The 18,703-nt window shown below is 39.6% G+C and overlaps 1 protein-coding gene across 1 annotated transcript in view; it reads left to right on the forward strand.

The window, feature by feature from the left end:
- The window catches only part of LOC127639212 (IQ motif and SEC7 domain-containing protein 3-like), a 156,665-nt gene extending 139,506 nt beyond the window's left edge, over positions 1 to 17,159 (forward strand). Inside the window, exons 13-15 of the mRNA XM_052121121.1 lie at positions 10,794 to 10,886; positions 12,122 to 12,168; positions 16,640 to 17,159. Of these exons, the coding sequence (XP_051977081.1) occupies positions 10,794 to 10,886; positions 12,122 to 12,168; positions 16,640 to 17,107 (608 nt within the window). The 3' untranslated portion in view covers positions 17,108 to 17,159. The remainder of the gene's footprint in view (positions 1 to 10,793; positions 10,887 to 12,121; positions 12,169 to 16,639) is intronic.
- Positions 17,160 to 18,703: the final 1,544 nt, after the last annotated feature.

Here is an 18,703-nt window from a genome sequence, read left to right on the forward strand (position 1 = left end):
AGCAACTCAAAATCACTTGCTTAAATGACTGGCGTCCTGTTGCTCTGACCCACATCATCAGCAAATGCTTTGAGAGGCTAATCAGAGATTACATTTGCTCTGTGCTGCCTGCCTCACTGGACTCACTGCAGTTTGCATACCGCAACAACTGCTCCACTGATGATGCCATCTACACACTACACACTGCTCTCTCCCACCTGGAAAAAAGGAACACATATGTGACCGATCACGGAAAGTAGGGACACAAGTCGGTTTTGGGGCATTTTGAGTTATTCACAGATTCTGAAAGTGTAGTCTCCAAGCTTTCCAACGATTTGTAACACATGGAAATCTGACAATATTTGGAGAAGTTGTGGCCATTTGAAGGTAGGCACTCAAAAAAGCTAAAAGGGGAGAAAACGGCCTCAAAAGATTGTGCAGTTCTCACCTCTCTCTGCTGCTGGGAGTGACAATAGGGCTCATTTACATCTCATTTAGATAAGCCATACCCCTGTAAAGCTCCCCCTGTAAACATGGACTAAACATGAGATAACGTGTAACGTGTTCTTAGAATGAACAAAAAACGACAAACTTTGATGTTTATGGAAACTCACCCCATAAGAAACAGAAAAGTATTCTTGCAGATCTCGTTGCCTCCAATGAAATAAGTCGTTCGGGCACACTTTCTCTTTGTCGGGTCTTCTTTGTGGATGTAACCATCTCCGAAGTTTGCACTGTGCGCCTGTTTGCCTCTAAATGTCCAATAATTCGCATGACGCCAGTCCGATACATTCTTCCTCGCCTTCATCTTCGCTCAGTTGTAGATTAGGGATATTATTCAGTCTTATCATGCCACTTTCATCGCCGCTCAGATCGTCTTCAGAATCAGTGAACGCTTGTTCATAAGCATCCGGCTTGTCGAAGAAGTACTTCAAAACATTTTCGTTGTAACGCCACGGTTCAGCTCGTCTCGCGACATTCTTTGCGGCGCCCATCTTCATTGAATTTTGATATCAGATAGAGCCGGCTAGAGCGCTGCATAATAAGTAGCCACGCTGTTAGGGGCGGGGGCAAAAGCCGGCGGCTATTCAGTACGGAAATACACACAGACAATGACACGCCCCTACTGCATGCTAGAATCTCCGAAAAACAAGCCGATTTCAACCTCAAAATGTACGCTTTTAAATATACCAATACTGTTATCTCAAACATGGAGAGGCTTCTTCATGATCTCAACTAACAGATTCTGCAAAAAAGCGGAAATCACCAATTTTGGAAAAAAACACTTGTTTCTCATTTTGCTCACAAGTTGTGCTGCCGACTTGTGTCACTGGTTTCCGTGACGGGTCACATATGTGAGAATGCAGTTTGTAGACTACAGCTCAGCATTCAACACCAAAGTGACCTCCAAGCTTGATGTGAAACTCCTGGCTCTGGGCTTAAACAGCTCACTGTGCAGCTGGATCCTGGACTTCCTGTCAAGTAGACGCCACAACATCTCCTCATCACTGACCCACAACACTGGAGCCCCACAGGGCTGTGTTCTCAGCCCACTCCTGTATTCCCTATACACGTGACTGTGTAGCAACGTGTATTGCCTGATACGGCAACCGTATCAGCATCACCCGCAAAGCCCTGCAAAGGGTGGTGTGAACTGCCAGACACATCATCTGAGATGAGCTTCCCTCCCTTCAGGACATCTACACCAGGCAGTGTGTGTAAAAAGCTTGGAGGATCATCCGAGACTCCAGCCACCCAATATTGTTATAAACATTAAAATAATGTTTATTATAATTGTCCTACTGCTATGTTGGAACTGCACCAAAGACTTTCACCCAATGTTGCACTTATGTATATGGTTGATTGAATATAAAGGGATTTGATTTGATTTTATATGCAAAAAGAAGCCTTCACACTATTATACATGCATCACTATATGCAAGATAAGTATCATTTTACTGAAGGTGAGCAAACGTTTCAGTCACATGTGAACTTCCTCAGTGCTTGATTGCCATCCCAAACATAGGAGACATTTTAAGTCATACAAGTCACATGGTAACATGGTCACATGAAACAACATGGTAATCAAACTCCCACAATACATACCAACTGTATACCAATTATACACAAAGACAATATCATAATTCACAATGATTGTTAAAATATATAAAAATCATTTATAATCATAGTTTCCCAACATTCCAATGCCCAACAATTCAAAGAAAGCAAGATAGTTGATTTTATTAATTTTGCCCTTTTGGTGGTACACAGTCCATATAGTAAATCCACTTAGCTTCACATTGCAAGACTCTCTTTTCCATGTCACCACCTCTCCTTAGTCATGTCAGCTTCTGTACACCACTAAACTTCAAATCAGTTAAATTGTGTTTGGCATCAACAAAATGTCTAGCCACTGGAGAGTGAATATCCACCCTCCTTACCGCACTCCTGTGCTCGTTGATGCAGATTTTGAATTGACGATTGGTCTTACCAATGAATTGGAAGCCATATGTATATGTAATAAGTTAGATAACAAATGTAGATGAGCAAGTGATGGTCTATTTGATTCTGTACATCTGCTGTGTTGTACTGCTTTGGAAAGAGTCTGTTTTAGTAGCATTGTTATATTCCTAACAGGTCCTGCATGGAAAGAAACATGTTGAGTGATCCATTGTACTGTATTTTCAATCCTTTAAAGAGGTGTCAGAGTTGATCAACTGATCCCTAATGTTATGACCTCTGTAGTAGGTGAACTACCAATGTCATCTATGGCGAGGGACAACTTTGCTGTCTCTATTGCTTTGTCCAACCATTGGTGGGGATGTCCTCTCTGAAGAAACTAGTTATACATCTTTTCTGCCTCCTCCTCAAAGTCATTGTCGTTTGTGCATATTCACCTAATATGAAGAAACTGACTAAATGGAAGCCCTTTCTTCAGGGGCGTATGATGAAACATTTTTGCATGGAGAATACTGTTGCAGTCCGTGGGTTGTCTATACAGTGGGGTGTACAGTGTGCTACCACTAACAGAGACATACGTGTCTAGAAAATTAATTTTGGAAACACTCACTTCTATATTAAATTTGATGGTAGGGACAAGGTTAGTCAAATAATTCACAAAATGTTCTAATTCCACATCTTCTACTGTCCAAAACAAGAAGATATTTTCAATGTACAATTTATAAAAAATAAGATAGTGTGATAAAGGATTATTGTTATACTATAATTATACTATAGTATTATAGTAAACTATAATTTTTAGTAAGAACATGTTCTGCCATATCAACCAGGAAATATGGAGGTATAGGATCACATGTCTGATTTAAAAAATATCTCATGGCTGCAAGAATGTGGAACATTGGTGTATAAACCACATCCAAGGTAACAAGTTTTATCTTGCTGTCAGTTTCCTCATATAATGATTTCATTCAATGTTGGTACTGTATGTATTGTGGGAGTCTGATTGTCATGTTGTGTCATGTGACCATGTTACCATGTGACTTGTATGACTTAAAATGGCTCCTGTGTTTGTTATGGCAACCAAAGTTTGCTCACCTCCACAGTAACGCAAGAGCACACATTATAGTTAGTGCATCAGGGCCAAATGTGTGCAATGTATTGGCTTTTGCAGCAAAAAAGATTTTTGATCCAAATTTGAGATTATCATATGCAAGTGCAAATTATAGGATACAGAGGATACGCAATTTCTAGATTGCTTCTGTGTTATGGGTGGTTGCTAAGTGGTTGCTTACTGGTCCAAGTCAAAAGTGTCCACCTGTCAAAGTCTCTGTGATATTCAGGGCCCATATTTACAAAGATTTTATCTTACCACTAAGAGTTCTCCAAAGAGCTTCTAGCTAGGAGATATTGCTTAAAAGCTATTCAAAAACTGCTAAGAGCAAGTTTTAGTAAGGAAATATTAAGATAAGAGTAAGACGGAGTTGACCTCGTTGCTATGGATGATGTGACATTTATGAGCATGCCCTTTTAAATGTGATTGGTAGAAAGGGAAGAGCTATTCGTCAGCAAATTCCTCATAGACAGAAAGCGGGATACATATAACAAAATATGTATCCTGCTATATATATATATATATATATATATATATATATATATATACATATATATATATACACTGGTGGCCAAATGTTTGGCATAATGTACAGATTTGGCTGTTTCTGAAGGAAAGTGGTACTTTATTTCACCAAAGTGGCATTCATCTGATCACAAAATCTAGACAGCAGCATCACCCCAACACCTTATCCTTGAGTAATCATGCTAAATTGATCATTTGGTCCTAGAAAATCACTTGTCATTATATCTAACACAGTTGAAATCTATTTGGTTCATTAAATGAAGCTTAACATTGTCTATGTGTTTGTTTTTGAAATGCCACAGTATGCAATATACTGACATGTCTTAAGATCAATATTAGGTCAAAAATGGCAAAAAAGAAACAGAAGCGAGCTGAACCCGTCATTCAATCTTGTACAATGCTTGAAATTGCCCCCAAAAATTATTTAATACAAATATGTACACTACAGTCTTCAAAGACAAAGGACAACTGTCTCTAACAAGGACAGAAAGAGATGTGGAAGTAATTATTCCTGTTTTTAATGTCTTGACTATACATTGTGATCAGTTGAATGCCACTTTGGTGAATAAAAGTACCAAGGTCTTTCCATAAGAGCAAAATCTGTACATTATTCCAAACTTATATACAGTATATAAAGTGTATAAGATAGATAGATAGACAGACAGACAGACCTCTCCTCAACAAGCCTCATGATTTCAGGTATCAATACAGTCAGTAACATAGTATAGGATGAATTGTGTGCCAAAGTTTATGCTTATGTTTAGAGGATTGTTCAAAGTATGAGCAATAGTAATTGTGCCCCAGCAAGTGCAGTACCACAATCCAGCAACCCAACAGCACTTGCAGCTGCAGCATCTTATATCATAATTAAGTATAAAAACAGTACATTTCTGTATTTCTCTTGTATTTACATTTAATGGTCTCAAATCTTCTGTATTTTATTTACACAGTGTGTCAATATGTATAATGTGTGTATGTTTCCTCTCCTTATATGTCTGTCCTGTAGGACCCTCAAAGACATGTTTGAAATATTTTTACAATGCAGTCAGGCTTCCACATATCCTCTAAAATAACAAAGAAAGAATGACCGGGAAAAAGGAAGAGTTCTTGAAACACATCTTAAGGTTTTCACGAGAGAGAGAGAGAGAGAGAGACAGAGAGGAAGAAAGGAAGACAGACAGAAAGAGAGAGGGCTGAGTGCATGTGAACATCAAAGCACGTATTCTGCTGAGGCCAGTTGGTGTTCATTACAAACTGTGATAGAGAGCGCAAGGGACTATGGGAAGTCTTGTGCTGTGTTTGTATCTGTGTCAGCAGTTTCAGCGAGGAGGTAAGCACCTTTACAGTCTTTCAAGAATACAGCTGTATCCCTCTCTCTCTCTCTCTCTCTCTCTCTCATCTTTTCCTCATGTTGAGCTGAAAGCTGTCATCTAAAAGCTATACATATTTTTTTCCTTAGAAAATAAACTCTCTTTTCCTCCCTTACAATTCAGATGTGAATGAGTTTCTACATTAATACTTTGAACAGCATTCAGTGTATTTGTCTATTGTAAAAAATGAATAATATCAGCCCTTGCAAAAACTGTTTATTTGTGTCAAATTCGCAGTTACTTTCAAAACTGTATGGTATGCTAACTCTGTGGTAAAAGTATGCAGCTTCCCATCGGTTGTTGTGAATGTTTGGCAACAAGTGGACAGTTGGCCAATTCTGGCTAGCAGTTCTGCTCAGAACCTTTGGCAAATATCTGCCACTTCTGGCGAATGGTTTTTTGGTGAACATTTGGAAAATATCAGTCACTACTGGCAAACCTTTGGCAAATCCCTGCCTTAACTTGCAAACATTTCTATTGTGAACCTTCTCTAAAGTAGTTCTAATGTCAACCTCCAGCATAAAATCTGCCACTTCCGTCAAATAGATTTTCTTTGCAAACCTTTGGCAAATATCTGCCACTACTGGCAAACAGTTATGTTGTGAACATTCGATAAGTATCTGCCTCAACTGGCAAATAGATCTCCTTGCAAACCTTTGGCAAATATCTGCCACTACTGGCAAACAGTTTTGTGGTGAACTTTCAGTAAATATCTGCCACTACTGGCAAACAGTTTTGTGGTGAACTTTCAGTAAATATCTGCCACTACTGGCAAACAGTTTTGTGGTGAACTTTCAGTAAATATCTGCCACTACTGGCAAACGGTTTTGTTGCGATATTGGCAAATATTTCTGTAGTGATCCTTTGTAAAATATCTGGTACTACTGGCAGACAGTTCTGCTGAGAACCGTCATCAAATATCTGCTTCTTTGGCAAACAGTTCTAATGTTAACCTTTGGCAAATACCTGCCTCAAATGGATAAAGATCTATTGTGAACCTTAAATATCTGCCTCAACTGGGAAACTGTTCTTTTGTGAACCTTCAGTCAATCTGCCACTACTGGCAAACAGTTATGTTGTGACCATTCTCCAAATATCTGCCACTACTTACAGACAGTTCTGCTGAGAAGCTTTGTCAAATATCTGCCAACTCTGGAAAACTGTTCTGTTGTGAAGCTTCAGCTAATATTTGCCACTATTGTCAAATGGTTGTTTTGTGAACTTTTGTGTTCCAGCTAACAGTTCTCTTGTGAACCTTTGGCAAATTGCTGCCTCAACTGGAAAATAGTTCTGTTGTGAACCTTCAGCAAATATCTACCACTTCTGGCTAAAGGTACTTTGGCAAATATTTGCCAAATATCTTTAACTACTGGCAAACAGTTCTGTGGTGAACTTTCAGCAAATATCTGCCACTACTGGCAGACAGCACTTTTGCTAACCTTGGCGAAATGCTTACCAATACTGGCAAACAGTTCTGTTGTGAACCTTTGGCAATTATCTGCTTCAACCGGCAAACCGCTCTGTGGTGAACATTTAGTAAATATCTGCCACTATTGGCAGAATGCTATGTTGTGAAAGTTAAATATCTGCCTCAAATGGCAAACAGTTCTGTGGTGAATCTTCTGCTAATTTTGCCGCAACTGGCAAACAATTCTATGTTGAACCTTCGGTCAATCTGTCACTATTGTCAAACATTTCCGTTGTGAACATTTGTCAAAAATATGCCTCGTCTGGCAAACAGTTCTATTGTGAACCTTCAACAACTGTCTGACTCAACTGGCAAACAGTTCTATTGTGAACCTTTGATCAATCTGCCACTAATGGCAAACAGTTCTGTTGTGACCATTCTCCAAATATCTACCACTACTGATAGTTCTGCCGAGAACTTTTGCAAAATATCTGCCAGCACTGGAAAACCATTCTGTTGTGAAGTTTCAGCTAATATCTGCCAATTCTGGTGACATTTTTTAAACTTATTTTGTGAATTTTTGGCAAATATCTACCACTTCTAGCTTACAGTTCTCTTGTGAACCTTTGGCAAATAGCTGCCTCAACTGGAAAACAGTTCTGTTGTGAATTTTTGGCAAATATCGGTCACTTCTGGCTAAAGGTACTTTCTTAAAAATATCTGTCACTACTGGCAAAAAGTTCTGTGGTGAACTTTCAGCAAATATCTGCCATTACTGGCAAACAGTTCTTTGAAAACCTTTGGAAAAGATCTGTCACTACTGGCAAAATGTTCTGTTGTTAATCATCAGCAAATATCTACCACTAATGGCAAACAGTTCTGTTGTGAACCTTTGGCAAATATCTACTTCAACTGGCATCAGTTCTGTTGTAAACCTTCTGCAGATATCTACCACTTGGCAACAGTTCTTTGGTTAACTAATGGCAAATATAAATTATATATTTAAAATGGTATTAATATTGGATTTGTTTGCCACATCAAAGTCAGTATGCTGTAACCAACATAAAGAAAGCCGATAGATGTTTGACTTGAACTGCATTTTGCCTTACCGATCAGCAAGATTTGTCAGTTGCAGTCAGGGGAGGAGTTGAAAAGAGATCCATCAATCCGTCGTGTGCTGAACCTACATCAGTCACAGCAGATAATATGATGTGTGTTTTCTTTATTTCAGATGAAGTGGAATTCAGATTTTTGAATTTTACATAAAATAACCAGAAACATTATTCATTTGAAAAGGTTATGTGCTGCTTAATACAGTGCCTGCTGTCTGTACAAGAAGAAAGTTAAATAAAAGCCTGTATTATTTTATTACCAATAAAGTTGTCAGTATTTTTAATCATTATGATTTTTTTATGAATAAACATGTTATTACTATAATAAACGTAATATAACATGATATAAGCTAAATGTACTGTTATAAAAACACAGATTTGTGAGAGCTTTCGCCGAACTGGAGGTGCCAGAATAAACATCTTGTAATGGCATACTACTCTTACGGTTTCTGCCATTGATTAATATAACAGAAGTAGTAAGAGTAGTATGTGAAGTAGGCCATCACAAACTCAAACACAAGTCACCATTGTCACGTTGTGAGTCTAACCAATCTCAAATAGGCTGCTGCTGCGCCAGTCGGCTGGTCTGGAATCGCTCTCGCAGTACTTTGATGGCATACGTTATGGTGATGCGGTGGTGGCGCCGTCTCAAGTCATACAAAATTTCGAACCAACATGCACTGCTTCAAGTACTGGCGCCGATCGCTCTGTACAGTGCTGCATGAAGTCAAACACACCTATTTTGTTGTCATGTGACAAGAAAACAATAAAATGGGAAATTTTTGACTGTTTCTTGAGTCTCTTTAAAATATCTGTTAATTTGACCTTTTTATGACATGGCAAGGTTAGTTCAGTTCAAATATGAAATGGTAACCACCCCAAGAAAACTTAATGATATAGATGTCAAAAAATGTGCAAACACTCACTTTAAACTTGATGGTAACATCTCTTGACAATACCATCATCAATCAAAAAGTGCTCAGACATGGATGAAACCAACACAAAAACAAAGACTAACAAAAATTGTGTAATCTATTTATATATTTAGTTTTTGTAAGCAATTGCAAAATGAATGCAGGTTTTCTCTTTTGCTTCGCATTAATGTCCGCATGTCTTCTTCATTCTCAGGACTTTAATAAAAGACAATATGACATTTGTATCCTCCTTTTATCCTCTGATTTACTACAGCAATATGTAAGGAATAACTGTCGATGGACCGTTGTATTGTTTAAAAATAATGCACACCTGAGGTGGTAATGCAGTCACAACGGGCTGAAATCAATTATTCCATTTATAGAGTTACCACACCTTAAGACATTGTTCAGGGTTTTAGCTCAAGACATTTTATGGTTTTCATCCCTAAAATGCTCTTATGAGAGGAACTATTTCTTTCACCACGGATTCAGCGTCCTGCTTTTAAATACTGTCCGTGCCTTCGTTGCTAATTCGAATATGTCACTTCAGAACTAGCAAACGGGGATTTCGAGGCTTGCGCTGCTTCACTGGAGAACTTACTGGAGTAACACATTAGTGCATTTGTGTGTGCGTGTGTGTTTGTGTGAGCGTGTGTGTGTGTGTGTGAGTTAGTGTTTGAGTTTTTATTTGAGGGATCGAAAGAGAGAAACTGAGAAAATGAGATATCTCGCTTCTGAGATTACCTTTTTTGTTGAAGCTCTCGTCAAAAGTAACATCGCTTCAAATTCGCCAAAATGTGTGTCGCCATATTCCCGTTATAAACCTTAATAAAGAAAAATGTCATCCCCACTAAGATGATGGAGTGCGCTGACACGACGACTCTGTTTTTCTCTCACGAGTATGGTTGGGCCTTAAGTGTGTGCGTTACGTGTATATTGTGTGTCCACGAGTGTGTGAGTGTGTGTGTGAGAGGGGGAGCATGAGGGTTTTTCACACAAATATTTCAGATAATATATAAACTGTTGTGTATTGATCAAGTGTATCTTCATTTGCCTTTATTTCTAATTCGAAAAAGTCATGTTAGAACTAGCAACGGAGTGTGTGTGTGTGTGTGTGTGTGTGTGTGTGTGTGTGTGTGTATGTGTGAGCGTGTATTTATCACTTTGTGGGGACCAAATGTCCCCATAAGGATAGTAAAACCCGAAATTTTTGACCTTGTGGGGACATTTTGTTGGTCCCCATGAGGAAAACATCTTATAAATCATACTAAATTATGTTTTTTGAAAAGGTAAAAATGCAGAAAGTTTTCTGTGAGGGTTAGGTTTAGGGGTAGGGTTAGGTTTAGGGAATAGAATATAAAGTTTGTACAGTATAAAAACCATTATGTCTATGGAAAGTCCCCATAAAACATGGAAACACAACATGTGTGTGTGTGTGTGTGTGTGTGTGTGTGTGTGTGTGTGTGTGTGTGTGTGTGTGTGTGTGTGTGTTTGTGTGCTCGTGTGTGAATGTATGTGTGTGTATAATAACTGGATGATTGGTTGTTATAAATTATTTTTGCTGTGAAAAGATTTTTATCTAGTATAGTCCTTTCTTATGGCGTTATTAAATCAGGTGGCATATTTTCTTTAAAAGGAAAGAGTCCTAATGTTCATCCAGAGCCTTTTTATAGTTCTCCCTTAAGAGGAAGAAGCTATTTTGTGGTGTGATTAGAAATGACAGGCAATTATCATCAAGGTGGTGATTTGAAGCTCTGTTGTGTATAGGCGGAAGGAACATGGAATTTTGTGGCATTTTGTGCATAGCTATTTGCATGAGCCTGTTAGAGAGTGCTTGTATGTGTGTGTCTGTGTACAAGCATTTGTGGCATCATATCCCTCTGTCTCTCTCGCTCTATGTATGTGTGTTTGTAGGGGAGTTGGAGAAGCAACAGGGAGCCAAAACTCACTCCATCAAGAACAATGGGACTCAGCTTGAGTTGAGGGGCAGGCAAGGTTCTCCTTCAGGTACTTTACAGCACACACCACACACATTCACCTGTTGAATTTCATATTCTTAACATTCAGCATATATTACCTGATAATGGAGAATTTGAATACACTTGCTTGAAGTCAGGGGTGGAGCCAGGAGTTTTTCAAAGGGGTGGCCATTCAGGGGCAAGCAATCAGTCTGTGGTGATACAGAAATGTTCGGGCAGCATTTTTATATCGTCGGACTGTGGGGTGGGGGGGTTTGAGTGGATACAATGACACCCGGGATGGAGAGGTTTGGCAACCTTGGTGTGCACACATGTTACGTTTGTACATTTGTACAGAGATGATTTCACCTCTAAAGAACTAAATTGTGCCAAAAAATTACCAAAACAATGACTAAAACAGCAATTACAAGTGGGGTGGCCAATGGGGTGGCCAGGCCCCTAGCTCCACCACTGCTTGAAGTCGCAAATACAGGAAACAGTACCTCTGTTCCAATCCTCAGTAAGATAAACCAAAGAATCAACCATTTAAAAACCATATTGGTCCACCACTAATCTCAATAAAGTGGGAGGCCTGCATCTATGAAAATCAAACTAATGTATTGTTTAGTTTTTTTGTTTGATGTGTATTTGTATGTGCACTTCGCTTGAGGAGTGTCATTTGTATGTATGCAGAGTTGCTACATAAAGAGAAGCTGTCTTGGAAGGTACAGTGGCTGCTTAGACAGCAAGGCAGTTCACCAGGTTTCCAAAGAGAGTTAGGAAATGCAATTACATGTGTTCTCCATCTTTGGTTTCTACTGACAGGGATGGAGAAGGCATTGTCATTTTAGAGTTGTTTTGTTGGATTTTTTGGCAATCTGGCGGTCTTCGGTTAGATAGTGACAAGCACACATCAAAGTCATACAAAAACGAATCTGGTGATAAAGAACATGTCTACTGAGCTCATTAATGTCCACTGTCTCCAGAATTCAGTCCAAAAGAACTTTCATAGATTGTTTCTTGTATAGTGCATGTATATAGTGCAATATTTTTTTATCCTCACCCATGAATGGATAAATCTCAAGAATATGTCTGGGTCATCTTAAAAATATGTTAATATGTTAGGGGGGGTTAAATGTGACCTAGCATTTTTTCGTTAGATTCAACCATTGTTCCCCTTTGTTGCTTATGAAAAAAAAAAATCTACTTTCAAGCTTATGTAACCAAAATTATTATCTTGCCCTGTATATATAGTACACATCTTTTAATCTTTTCTTTACCTAGGCAAACAGGAAATGAACACATCACAGAGTGGACACAATGCAGTAGAGGTAAGAGCTAAGTGTTCACACAGGTAAGTCCCTCCAGACCCCTAGAAACATCCGTCAAGCAAACTGCATAGATGACAGCTCATACAACATAAAGTCAGTGAAAGTTAACAAAAGCCATATGTTCCCACTGCAATAAAAATGCAGCATCCTCAGCCAAATGACCTTCCATTTCCCCTAAAGTCATTCTTAATAGTATTGCCACCACAGCAAAGTCAACAGCATTCACCTAGAAGTCAAACTCATCTGTACACTGCTGCCCCTCCTGTTAAATTAACAGTGCAGTGTGGAGGAGAATTTCAAGAGCGCAACCGACACGTTTCATGGAACAAAGTCCCAGATATTTACACATTTGCGTGCATTAGTTTGAGTGTAGGAAAAAAACAATCAGCAGCTCTAAAAAGAGATAGAAATATTTATACTTTCTGGAAATGCTAAATAGAGCTGCTTTTTATCCACCATAAATGTATCCACCTAAAACAGTAGTCCAGTATAACTTAGACAGAATTATAATTTATTGCTCAAATAGCACTTTTTTGTGTGCAGAAGAATTAATGTAAGCTTCACATGTTTGCTTTTAAACCTTTTAAGTGCATGTCCCCGACCCTGTGACCCAAAATGGCCTAACAGGTAAAGTGTGACCTCAATCTGGACCCAAAATCACTTGGAAACTTCTTGCAAAACTGGATGATGAACGATCGTGTGTGGGTGCACGAACAAAACAAGTTACCTTAAAATCAAAGCATTAATAATTTAGTATATCATTTACATTAATTATGAATAATTTGTATTTGTCATTTGCAATTTTCATTAATTACAAACCTGAACCCAATAAAAACTTTTATGTTATACATGAAAAACGGCCACAAACCCAGCCTGAAACCAGACATCTGAGTTTCAGAGTTCAATGTTTCCACTGTGGCAACCACAGTTAACTCTAACATTAATGTGATGTAGCACCCTCACCTCTCTGCAGGGGTATGAAAGACACCCTACTTAAAATACATTACCAGAGGGTCGTGTGAATAGCATCCTGACATTACAACGTCTCATGTGCATGTGAGGTAACTTAAGGCAAACCACACCGGCAAACAAGCACTGGGCCAGTACATTTTATTCAAATAGACACACTTCTGCTGTGCGACAAGACAGCTTTCATTAATAGTTAGTCATATCTCCACAAGCCCTCTAGTTATGATCTCATTACCACATATTAGAAACCAAAATAGTACTCACTCATTGTAAAATGTAGTTTAGTTGAAGTTGCGGCAAAGCAGTTAGCTCACAGATATATAAATTCAGGACGCAAAATGAACACTCAATCCTCAAATGCAAGTAAAAATAGGTGAATTGGCTTTGGCGAGGAAATAAAATGGAGCAACTTGCAGGTTGGTGATTTTTTGGGAATCGCAACATAATGCATGGTTTCATTTGCACTGCAAGAATGCTAATCTGACCTGTATGGGTGGTAAATGATTTCAATGCACTAGTTGTGGTTGTTGAAAGCGTTAATTTTAAATAAGAGTGGTTTGCCTCATAGAGGTTTTGTCTGGCAGGCAGGTTCCCATATCTGCTACCATTAGATGTAGCACATTAGTGACTTTCTTGTAGTCTGCATGATCAGAGTGGCAGCAACTTCCTGTCTGGCACTGCAAAACCTCACCTTAATCATGCCACATGTAAATGTCAGCACCCTGCAAAGCCCTAAAGGCCACAGGACTGTCAGAACACATTGCAGACAGCAGAGGGGTCAGTGGAAACGCCAGCTTTTTCCTGGAGGAACGAGGGACACACAGAAATTGAGGAAACATGGTGCCTAACCAGTATAGACTAGCTGAGCCACCTGTCAATGTAGACATGAGCAGAACTTCTTAATACACTTTAAAACATGTTCAGGCTTTTATACATGGCAGTGATTGGCACGTGTTAGCTTGGCATGGGATGTAAGGTTGAGATGGACATGCCTTGAAATGAGTGAACACTGAAAAGTGTTCCAAGATGGACAGAAACGTTTGAAAAGAGAATTCAGAAATGCAAGCTAGAGCTCAGTTGTGTTGGAGGGTTTTCACATTTATACAGAATGCATTTAGTAGTTCTAAGGCAATTTGCCATGTGATCCATTTTTCTAGCTCTTTGCACTGGATCCTTCTCAAGAGATAAGCATTTAAAAAGCTGTCAAATATTATAAATCCAATTTAGAGTATGCGCACATTTTTGTGCAAACTAAACCAAATGGAAATGGGACTTCCCATCGCTACACTGAACCCCTTTTTTATAACCTTCAGCTTTTCAAGGGCTACAGTAAAATATAGTGAAATATATATCAAATAAATCAAACTTACAAATATTAAGATTCTGCAAGATTCATTATGTGGACATTTTACCCATTAATTTTTGACCCTATTTTCCAGTTCAACTGCTAAGTTTACTCTTTATAGTCATGAGCATCCTTATGAGCATCTGTATCTTTGCCTGACCTGCACGGAGAACCCACATATTTGTGATAATCGTCAGTTATCACCAACCATTTCTTATCCTTTTTCAGCTGAAATTGCCCATCCGCTAATACTCTCAAGCAGAGTGTTGCGCTGTCAGTTATTTTTTACTTTATCTCCAACGCTCAGGGAGATTTATTCATAAGAGTTTGATGCCCTTGCTTTAGCCCTCAACCCAACCTTTCAGAGCCGACATATATCCTGAGTCCACTTAGAATGAACTCGCATTTTGAACTGTGTACTGAAGTTCAGTTACCTTGCAAAATTCATCAGTCCCAGAGGCAATGGAAGTGTCCTGCTGAGAATTTTGGAGAATTGCCTTTATTAGAGGTCAGGAAACAGCTAGAGTAGAGTCAAAGAGAGTTGTTTGTAACAGAATGGAGTGCAAGTCCAGGAAAACTCTTCTTGTGAGCTAGATTTGTACATTGTCTGAAGATGAACAGGTGCTTGATTATGCAAATCCTAGGTTACCTGTGATTCCTTGGTAGTGTCCTAGTAGCCCAGTTCAAAAGAGTCCAATCCTAAGACAGTGGCACAAAACATTGTATCCAGCACATGCAACCCACAGTTGCAGTACCCAAAGGGGAGTGAAGAAACAACGGCAAAACCTGTCTGTAAAGGTATTCAATGGAAAGGAGGAGGCGAGAACCGGCTTGACGATATAAATCATATTTTAATGAGAAACTTAAAAGACAACATAAACACACATGACGGACATGTCCGCTAACGATCTCTCTCTTCTGCACGGCCCTCTGCAGTCAGCCTTTAAACCTCACAGAGGTATAATTAGCCTAATACGGGACCGGGTGTGTAGGATCACAACCCGGCCCTCCGCCCTGCCACACTGTCCTTTTCAGATGGTGGCATGTTAAAGGGAGACCCTGCCCAAGTTAAGGGGGTAACAAAATTTGGGACTTGAAATTGCATAAACTCCATAAGTAGGAAGCTGCTCCATTGTGCCAAGATATTGATCGGGTCCCAATGTTATCATCCAACAAGCAAAAATCAGAAGTACGATCCTTAAAGTCCCGTTCACACACAGAGTGACTTCTGGCGACACGAACTGCAGTGACAATTAGCAACAGAGATCGCCATGGTGAGCGACAAGACAAAGTTGAGAAAATGTCAACTTTATGCAAATTCCGAGTGACATTCGCGAGTGACTACCAATGAGAGTAAAGACAGCGGAGCTCACATCACCCGTCTGCTGTGAGTGAGTGAGTGAGATAATGGAGTTGAATGTAGGCAAGTGCTGGCAAGATGGAAAATTTAAGTTTCTATGAGAATTGTAAAATTTAGAGGAAATAGAACTGATTCCTTACCAAATTGCAATATATGTTTTACCGGCAGTATAAACTTGTATCATAATTTCCATAGCTACTATGGCCAAATGTGCAGTCCACCAATAACAGTAAAGCAACAGCAGTAGGAACGCCCACCAGTGACATAGATCACAGAGTCTAGCGACACCAAGCGACAATGCCATTTGCAGTGTGACCGAGGCTTTAGAAAATGAATAGCATAACCACATGTTGGAGCAACATTACTAGTGATGCTTGCCCTTGGCATGTATTTGGATGTATTTTGCTTGTAGATGTCCCTTTTCCATTGTTTAACTTCCTGTTAAACCTGTTCCACCCCTACTTGTCCCCTTTCTCTTTGAATCGTTCTGCATTCCCTCTTCCCATTATGGAATAGTGGTTTCCAAGGGAGACACAAGGGCCCTCGGTGTTCTCTTATTTACCACACACCTTAGAGACACAAACGCACATGGTCCCCAATCCCTTCCACTCCTTGATCCCCATTTTAGCTTCCCAAACTTTGTCTCGAAAGACACAGAGCGAACCCCTTGTGCCCACGTTCACACGCAACACCTTGCACATGTCTGTTGTCATGTGTTATCACCAGAGGGCTGATGGCGGTAGAAGGAGGACAGTCTTATAACATATAATGCTATCTCTGACTGTTTTCTAAACTAGGTGTCAATTCACAACAGGCTTCAGACGTACCAGCTCAGCACAGCGCTGCCGAGCCCTGAGAGTGCCGCCATACTCAACCACCAGAGGGAGCTCTTCCAACAGCCGCCATTGCAATGCGCCAGCCCCACAATCTCACATGCCCACCAGCCTGTGGCCCTGGCCGACATACGACCCGACACGCTAATTCAGTGCCAGCAAATCGTCAAGGTCATCGTCTTGGACAAAGGTGGTCATGGTCGATTGGAGGCATTCCTCAGCCAGAGTCCCACTCATCACCAGCTCATCCAATCTGTTGTCTCCACGCCAGTACGTTCACCGAATGGAGGAGGCAACCAGGGTGGGAATGACAGTTCACAGCCCCCTCTACCTCCACCACCCCCACCATATAACCACCCTCATCAGTATATACCCCCAGATCCGCGCCTAGGGCTACAGAGGACCCCTAGTGGCTCTCGTATCCTGATTTAGAGTTCAAACCAACTTAGTTTTAAGAACTAATAAACACTCCAGGCGCACTTTTTGACAGTATTTATCTACAGTATGTATATATACATGAAAGAAGTATAAAAAATATATATATATATATATATATCTATATGCATAAGTTAACGGACATGAAGATGCACTGATCAGCCACTACATTAAAACCATCTCCCTAATATTGTGTAGGTCCCCCTCGTGCCACCAAAACAGTACCAACCTGCATCTCAGAATAAAATTCTGTGATGATATTCTTCTCACCATAATTGTACAGAGCGGTTATCTGAGTTATAGTAGACTTTAGCAGTTCAAACCAGTCTGACCATTCTCTGTTGACCTCTCTCATCATTTCTGAAGAACTGCAGCTCACTGGACGTTTTATTGGTACCATTCTGAGTAAATTCTAGAGACTGTTGTGTGTTAAAATCCCAGGAGATCAGCAGTTACAGAAATACTCAATCCAGCCCATCTGGCACCAACAATCATCCATGTGATTATCAAAACAGCCAATAGTTTTGCAGCAGTGCAGTTCATAAAATCATGCAGATACAGGTCAAGAGCTTCAGTTAATGTTCACATCAATCTTCAGAATGGGGAAATAATGTAATCTCAGTGATTTGGAGCGTGTCATGATTGTTGGTGCCAGATGGGCTGGTTGTGCGTGGCAGTTATGTGGACGAAAATACCTTTTTGATGAGAGAATAGCCAGAGTGGTTCAAACTGACAAAGTCTACGGTAATTCAGATAACCGCTCTGTACAATTGTGATGAGAAGAATATCATCTCAGAACGTTATGCTGAGATGCGAGTTGGCGCTGTTTTGGCAGAACAAGGGGGACCTACACAATATTAGGTAGGTGGTTTTAATGTTGTGGCTGATCGTGTATGTACTTTATTGACTTTATTGACAGATATGTGAAATAACCAATAAGAAAATAAGATTGACTAAACTGGTGTGCATTTTGAAATGTTATGTAGTTTTAACAAATTTCTATAATGGTTTTTGTCTTTCTGAACACACTGAGGTTACATTGTTGAGTACTTATTCTTGAAAGGAATTCTCTGGTGCATTTTGTTATAGACAAAATGATTTCACAACAATTACACAGCCATCAGCATTTGTTTCTATTCTACTTACACTTTTGCTTTTGTCTGGGAGCTGGTCCTGTCTGTAAAATCACCATTTTGGCTTTTACTATCCTTCTGATCTGTCTATTTATGAACGATGTGTGTGTGTATGCCTTTGATTGGAAAATGGTATAAGTGCCAAATTGAGGACACCTCCCACCGTGGACTTTTGCCCTCTTGAATGCTTAGGGCTAGAGCAAACATTTGTGCTTTTAACAACAATCATTTAGATTCCCTGCAGGTACACAAAGAACATTTTTAAATGCTTTTAAGCTGTGTTGTTAGCCACAAACTCTTACCCACTTCTTATGTGGACAGTGTTGTAATCCTTTAAAATGTGAATTACTTCCATATCACCTGTCTTTGAAAATGTCATTATGACACTCCTTTTGTACATCACTCCTTTAGCCAATATGTGTGTAAATTGAGAATAAGTGTCAAGGCCCTTTCACGTGAC

Source organism: Xyrauchen texanus, chromosome 47, assembly GCF_025860055.1.
Source record: "Xyrauchen texanus isolate HMW12.3.18 chromosome 47, RBS_HiC_50CHRs, whole genome shotgun sequence".
Lineage (NCBI taxonomy): Eukaryota > Metazoa > Chordata > Actinopteri > Cypriniformes > Catostomidae > Xyrauchen > Xyrauchen texanus.